At 45.8% G+C, this 6,984-nt stretch overlaps 1 protein-coding gene across 1 annotated transcript; it reads left to right on the forward strand.

Moving 5' to 3' along the window:
• Positions 1–215: 215 nt before the first annotated feature.
• On the forward strand, positions 216–4,852 carry PENK (proenkephalin). Its single transcript, XM_050322175.1, has 3 exons — positions 216–421; positions 901–1,042; positions 3,871–4,852. The coding sequence occupies exons 2-3, from the start codon at positions 905–907 to the stop codon at positions 4,534–4,536; spliced, it is 804 nt and encodes a 267-aa protein (XP_050178132.1). The 5' UTR covers positions 216–421; positions 901–904; the 3' UTR covers positions 4,537–4,852.
• The last annotated feature ends 2,132 nt before the right edge of the window (positions 4,853–6,984 follow it).

The raw sequence follows: 6,984 nt of genomic DNA on the forward strand, positions 1-6,984 counted from the left end.
CCGACGGCAGGGGCGCACACACAGACACACACACACTCACACACTCACATACACACACATCCCAAACCCCGCTGGAGTCACTGCTGGCCGGGCGGCGGTGCCGGAGGGCGATGTCGTCGTCGCTGCGTCAGCGGGAGCCCGACGGCGATTGGGGGATGCCGCTCTCTGCCCGCGGTCACGAATTATAAAGTGCCGCCGCCTCCGCCCGTACCTGCTCTGCTCCGCTCCGCTCGGCAGCGGCGCGCCTGGCCCCGGCAGCGGGCGCTCGGCTCGGCGCCCCCCGGCTGTGCCTGCCTCCCCCGGGGTTCCTACAGAGGCTGCTCGGCCTCGCTACAAATAACAGCGGCTCCGACGCGGACGCTTCAGCAAGGCTCAGCGTCTTCCCCCAGCAACTCCCGGGAGCCCCGAGGGAAGGCTGTGTGTGAGTGAACTGCTCGGCTCGCGGTGGGGGCCGAGGGAGGGCCGGGCGGCTCTGTCAGGGCTGCGGTGCCCGTCGTCGGGGCGTCCCTGGTGGGAAACCTTTCCCAGAAGGGGCTGGGGTCCCCTCCGTGCCGCTCCGCGGTGGGTCTCTTCTCCCCCTGTGACGCCGGCTTTGAGGGCAGGAAGGGATGAAATGTTTGGGCACGAACACTTTCACCGGACGGGAGCTTCTGGGCGCTTCATCTTTGCGGTCCTCTCCTGCTCCGCATGCAGGTCCGTTGCCTTGCAGTTGTCAAGCTTCTGCTTTCCTTAAGCTCCCGCTTACCTCGCAAGCGCAACCATCCCGGCTGCACAAGGCTTGTGAGTTACCGGAGTTGAACTCTTTCGTGCCGCCTTTTTCTGCTCCGAGGGTGCGGGAGGCAGGGCCGGGGGTGGGAGAGGGGGGGAAGGCGGCTGGCGGCTGATCTCTCCTTCTTACAGTCCCATGGCGTTGCTCCTGAGACTCGGCTGCTCGCTGCTGGCCCTCAGCACCTGCCTGCTCCCGAGGGCGCGGGCCGACTGCGGCCGCGACTGCGCCGGCTGCGCCTACCGCCTGGGACCGCGCTCCGGCATCCACCCCCTGGTAAGCGGGAGCGGGGCCCCCGGCCGCTCCAGCGCCCCGCACACCCCGGTCCCCTCTTCGCCCTTAACTCTGGGGGTGAGGAAAAGGGGGGGGGGGCAAGGCAGCGAAATGCCAAAAATAAATAGTAGGGGAAGTGGCCTGGGTCGCTTGGAAGACCTTTTGTTTTGAAGCGGGGAGGGAGGGAGGAGCGGGCTTCGGGGCGCTGGGGAGAGGCCGAGGCAGGGGCGGGGGGGCGCCGACACAAACACAGCGCGCCCCGAGGAGACCCTCCCCACCCCGCCCGTCCCTGCCACTTCCCGACAGCGAGCGGCGGCTTTCGGGGATGGGGACGAACGACGCCAGGCGCCGAACAGCCACGCGGGGAGCAAGAAAAAATCGGAGTGAAAACGTTAGGAGGAAGGGAATTCCTAGTGGAGAGGGCATTTCTGCAGGAGAGGGAGAGGGGAAGCCGTGTGGGATGGGAGTGGGAGTCCCGACCCTCCGACCCTCGGATGCGGGCTCATCGATAAAATGAGCGCTCTCCCGGCAGGATGGCTGTCTGGCTGAAAAACAGCGGATCTGCCTAAAATCTCAGAGAAAAAAAAAGCGAGGTTAAAGTCTAATTTGAGTAGCAGTACCTCCCGCTGATCCTCTTCTCTGCGCAGTGCTGCACAGCCTTAGGAACATGCATGTGAAAGATCCCTTTGACAGTGGCTTCTAAGACAAATCTTGCTAACTCCAGAATGCAAGGGGAGTTTATTTTTATGATGTTAAAATTATTTCAAAGTATAGTCACAGAGGGAACTCAACCTGTAATTTAAGGATTGGGGTCAGTGAAATTCTGGGGTCCCTCACCCTCCCTGAAGAAGGTGGGCACTGGCTGCAGAGCACTTTGCCAGTGGCATCTGCGGATCTGGATCTCAAATACAAACACACTGAGGCATCACACTCTCAGCACATCTCAATGATCTGGAAAGTTTTGTTCCTGTGGTGTCACTGGTTATTTGGGAGCACGCAAAAGGGAGGTTTCTAGTCTTACACAGAATTTGGTAACACTAAGTACTTCAGGTTCCTCCAAATCCTCAAGAACGCTTAACCACAGCAGGTTCATAAGGGCAGTATTGTCTGAGTGGCTGGCAAAATAATTCCTATATTTTTGCTTTTTTTTGCTTACATTAGACCTCAGTCAAATTTTAGCTTTAATGTCAAGGCGGGGGGCGGGGACCAGGAGGAAAATGGTAGTTTGTTCTTTGGGAGGGAAGGATACATGCTTCTTGGAGTATATATTTTGGATGTCTGTAATGAAAGTCTCTCTTGTACACCTTCAGTAATCATTCAAGAAAGAATCGACAGTGCCATTTAGTAGCAGCAATTATTAGTTAAATAGGTAAAGAAGCAATGTAGCATATCTTGTATTTGTCAAACATGTAAGAACAATTTTTAGAAACTAATGTTTCTAGATACTAGCATCTAGTAACATGATAACTGGGATTTATCACATTGTACTTGTTTAAGATTTTTTTTTCACTTTTAACCTGGTCATTCACACCTATGAGATAGAGTATGTTCATCTGGCAATAGGAGGTTATTAAAACTAATTGAGAAGGTGAAAGACCTATTCTTGCTTTGATTTAGAGCAATTCCAAAATCAGACTAAAGCTGGGATCTTATTTTCTTTACAGCATGAGTATAATATACAGCAATAAGCATGTAGTGCCAGTTAAATTATTGTGTTGCAAAATACATCCCTTTAATTTTGTTGGGATCATGCAAAAGAATCATATTTAAGTGAGGCTCAAGAGACAGGTAAGGCCAGAGATGGACTATGGGCTATCAGAAAGAACTGTGCTGGGGTTTAATGCCACATTTTAAAGCATATTGAGATCCTTAGAAAACATCATCTGTAGTTGGAATAAGTGTTTCTCTTACTGAAAATATTAATGATTTTTTTCTTATTGTGGTAGGAAAACCATGGACAAGAGCAAAAAACCACTAGATTCACCTTTTTTTTGCAACTGAAGAGTATCACTCCACAAGAAGTAAATTCCCCTGACACAATATACAATATGTATGTTATTATCTTCACAGGACAGTTTATGAGATATGCATGCAGGTACTGAATTTCAGTACAGTCAGAAACAACACAGCTTAGGATTTTTTCCTTCTTTTCAGTGGTCACTACTTTCCAGCTAGCAAAACGAGAGCTTTGTTCCTGCCCCAAGGAGTCTGTATTTCTATGTTTCTATTGGAACATGTTTGAAAGATCTGTTCCGTGAAGAGAAACTAATGACAACACACAGAAATGCAGCCTTCAAAGCTATGCAGTGTATTGAAGATACTGAACAGTACAGTATAGCTGGCTTCTTTGCAATGACCGTGCTCTGCAACTTCTTTTCTAAAATTTCTGAATGTTATTTTTAATTATGAAGATTGCATACACTTCTACACTGGCATTATGAAGCAAACCACAGTGGTTTTTAGCTTCCCAATAGTACATTTAAAAAAAAAAAATCATAACTCACGTGAGTGTAAGGGAGATGCAGGAACTATTCATGTGGCTTTCTTTGAAATAGAAACTTAGGGGCAGCCTTGACATACAGGACCCACAATCCACCTTGTCTAGTATTCCATCTCTTAGAGTGGAGAGTACCACATCCTTCAGGGAGGGATATGAAGAACTTCAGAACAGACAGGTACCAAATCAGCTGTTCCCAAAGAACAGTCCTTCCAAACCACTCACAAAGAGAGGCTCGCTCATGGCTTTTATAAACAAGTAAACCTAAGATAAGGTGGCAGTGAGGTACCTGTTACTATCAAATCATTCTCAGTAAACTGCATCAATTTTGCAGGCATGTACATTAGAATGTGAAGGAAAACTGCCTTCTGCCAAAGCCTGGGAGACCTGCAAGGAGCTCCTGCAACTGGCAAAACTGGATCTTTCTGAGGATGGCAACATTGCTCCAGGAGACAAAAAAGAGCTGGATGAAAACCATTTGCTTGCAAAGAAGTACGGAGGCTTCATGAAAAGATATGGGGGGTTCATGAAGAAAATGGATGAGCTCTATCGGGCGGAACCAGAGGATGAAGCTAACGGAGGAGAAATCCTGGCTAAGAGGTATGGAGGGTTTATGAAGAAAGACTCAGATGATGATGCTCTTGCTAACTCCTCTGACCTGCTGAAGGAGCTTCTAGGAACAGGGGATAACCCTGAAGCAGCGCATTATCGAGAGATAAATGAAAACGACGGCGATGTCAGCAAAAGATACGGAGGCTTCATGAGAAGTATTAAGCGCAGCCCTGAATTGGAAGATGAAGCCAAAGAGCTGCAAAAGAGGTATGGTGGTTTCATGAGAAGAGTGGGCAGGCCAGAATGGTGGCTGGATTACCAGAAACGATACGGTGGGTTTCTTAAGCGCTTCGCCGACTCCATTCTCCCTTCAGAAGAAGATGGGGAAACTTATTCCAAAGAAGTCCCAGAGATGGAAAAGAGATATGGTGGATTTATGCGATTTTAATACCTTTCCCTTCATCCCTTTTGTCCTAAATGAGAAAGACTGCCTTATTGGTCATAACTTATTGTAACGTGTTGCTTGTACTGTACAGTTTTTTACTGTCTTAGGTTAATGATGCAACCTGCAATTTGTTGTTTCAGGTTATGTGTTCTTTCAAGACAAATAACTAATTTCTGGTTTAGTCAAGTTTTAGTCTGTGTTGTAGTTTCCATGCTAGAACTATTTTGAATACTGTATTCATTTTCTTTAAAGAGGAAGTACATCTACAGTAGAGCTGCTTAATTGTATATACAATAAATTCTTCATCCTAACTGCAAAAGTTCTGAAATGTTATTTATTCTTCTCTCAGTCATTTAATCAAATATCATCTCAATTTTTCTTTAAGCAATCAGAACAATGCCAAACTTTTTTCTGTAACTACAGAATTTGTACTGCACACACAACAGCTGAAACACATTTTTCCCTTTAGTTTTCTCAATTTCTTATATTTTAATCAGTTAATAGAATAAATATTTAAAGCCTAAATAATTCATAGCGTTCAGCCAGTTCATATGAAAACAAAAGAAAAATCACAAATGTGTTTGACTTTAAGCACTAAAACCATTTCTCCAGTGCACAACACAATGACACGTTTGATTCGTTACACCTTTTATATACATCCAATATAGGATTGTACACTTGAAGTAATAAACACTAATTTAAAAGTGGTAAAATGGTTTTGTGCAAAATAAACATGACCCAAAACTGCATTAGAAACCCTTCAAAATCCTAATTTTGCAGGGCACCTGAGGAATGGTTTGCCATGGCACAGTTTGTGTTTGATTCATCAGCTGCTATAAGTCACTTTGGCACTACTGAAATACAGGAAACTGCTGGTCGGTCTTTTCTGTTTCAAACAAAGGCAGTATAAGTAAATCTGAGAGCAAACAGAAAAACCCAACACTAACACTGTAGATCCTTTGGCATTTATGTTGATGGCACTTACATCAAAGGCCAGCTCCCATCCAGTGTACTCTTCATTCTAGAATTCAGATTGTCCCCTCTAGATCCTAGTCTGGGAGCACTTTTCCCCCACCTACTACTACTAATTACTGGTTACTTCTCACCTAAATTAACATGAAAATTGCCTTGACCACCAGCACTGCCTAAAACCATCCGTGACTCTGCATTCAGTATCTGTATTTCAGTTTGCACGGTACTACCTATTTGCATAAAGGGCAAAATAATGGTCTGACTCTTCTTTAATTTCAGGTCAGCAGGATCATCTAAGTACTCAGATCTTTTAAAAATTAAGATGTCTTTCAATATGCACTTAAAAGCCTCATCACATTCAATTAGTTGTGATGATTTTAGGCCTGGCCCTTAGAGAGTAATATAGATGGTCTGAAGTGGCCAAAATCCTGGTGACGACTTGATAAGCTGTAAGGCATTCTTTTTCCTGCAATAAAAAAGAGGGCACCTTCTACAGGTGCCTGTAGAAGATCCATGGTGTTTTCCAGAATCAGTTGGGTTCTCTATCACCTTTCTATAGAGTTCTCCAAGATGCCATCAGCCACAGGAAAAGTCTTCTTCCCATTCTTTTCTCCATTGCATCTGCCTGTAGTGGCTGGAGAACATCAGTCAGGCTTCTGAAACATATCACCTGAATGGTTTCATCCACAAGAACCTTGAGCTGTGCACACTGAGCCTGCCCTGGAGCACAAACCCGTGCGTGGGATGTAGGCATCACCAACACGTTTGCTTCAAACATACACTACAGAACTAAAATTACATCCTTGATCTTTCACTTCCACATTTATTCACTTATTTTCCCTAAAAACTTACTTACCTCTAATTTAGCCAAAGACATGCCCTTGCCAGCCTTCAGACTAAAACAAGCACTTATGTACATGATGATGCAAAGGGTTAGCCAGTTATTGTTACCCATCTTTCACAGTTAACATGTAATATTGGTAATACTACAAGGAATTTTGGTAATATAACAAGATATATTACCAAATACCTTGGTAATTGGTAATATAACAAGGAATAAAACCTTCAAAGTTTTAGAGACCTAATATGTGTATTGAAGAAAGAAGTGTTTTGATCTATTAAACCTTTATTCCAATTTGACACCTTTAACACCCTCTTCCATGGCATACTCCTAAAGAAGCTGGCAGCCTATGTCCTGGACAGGTGCACTCCTTGCTGGGTTAAGAACTGGGTGGATGGCTGGGCCCAGAGTGGTGGTGAAGGGTGCTGAATCCAGATGGTGTCCACTCACTAGTACCGTCCTCCAGGGTCCAGTCCTGATTAATATCTTTATTGATGAGGGGATTGAGTCTACTGTTAGTAAATTCATGGACAACTCCATGTTGGGGAGTGGGGGGTTGATCTGCTGGAGAAAGCTCTGGAGGGATCTGGACAGGCCAGATAGAAGGGCCGAGACCAACAGTGTGAAGGTCAAGAAGG

This window comes from Myiozetetes cayanensis, unplaced genomic scaffold (assembly GCF_022539395.1).
Source record: "Myiozetetes cayanensis isolate MyiCay16 unplaced genomic scaffold, myiCay2020 scf1, whole genome shotgun sequence".
Taxonomy (NCBI): Eukaryota; Metazoa; Chordata; class Aves; order Passeriformes; family Tyrannidae; genus Myiozetetes; species Myiozetetes cayanensis.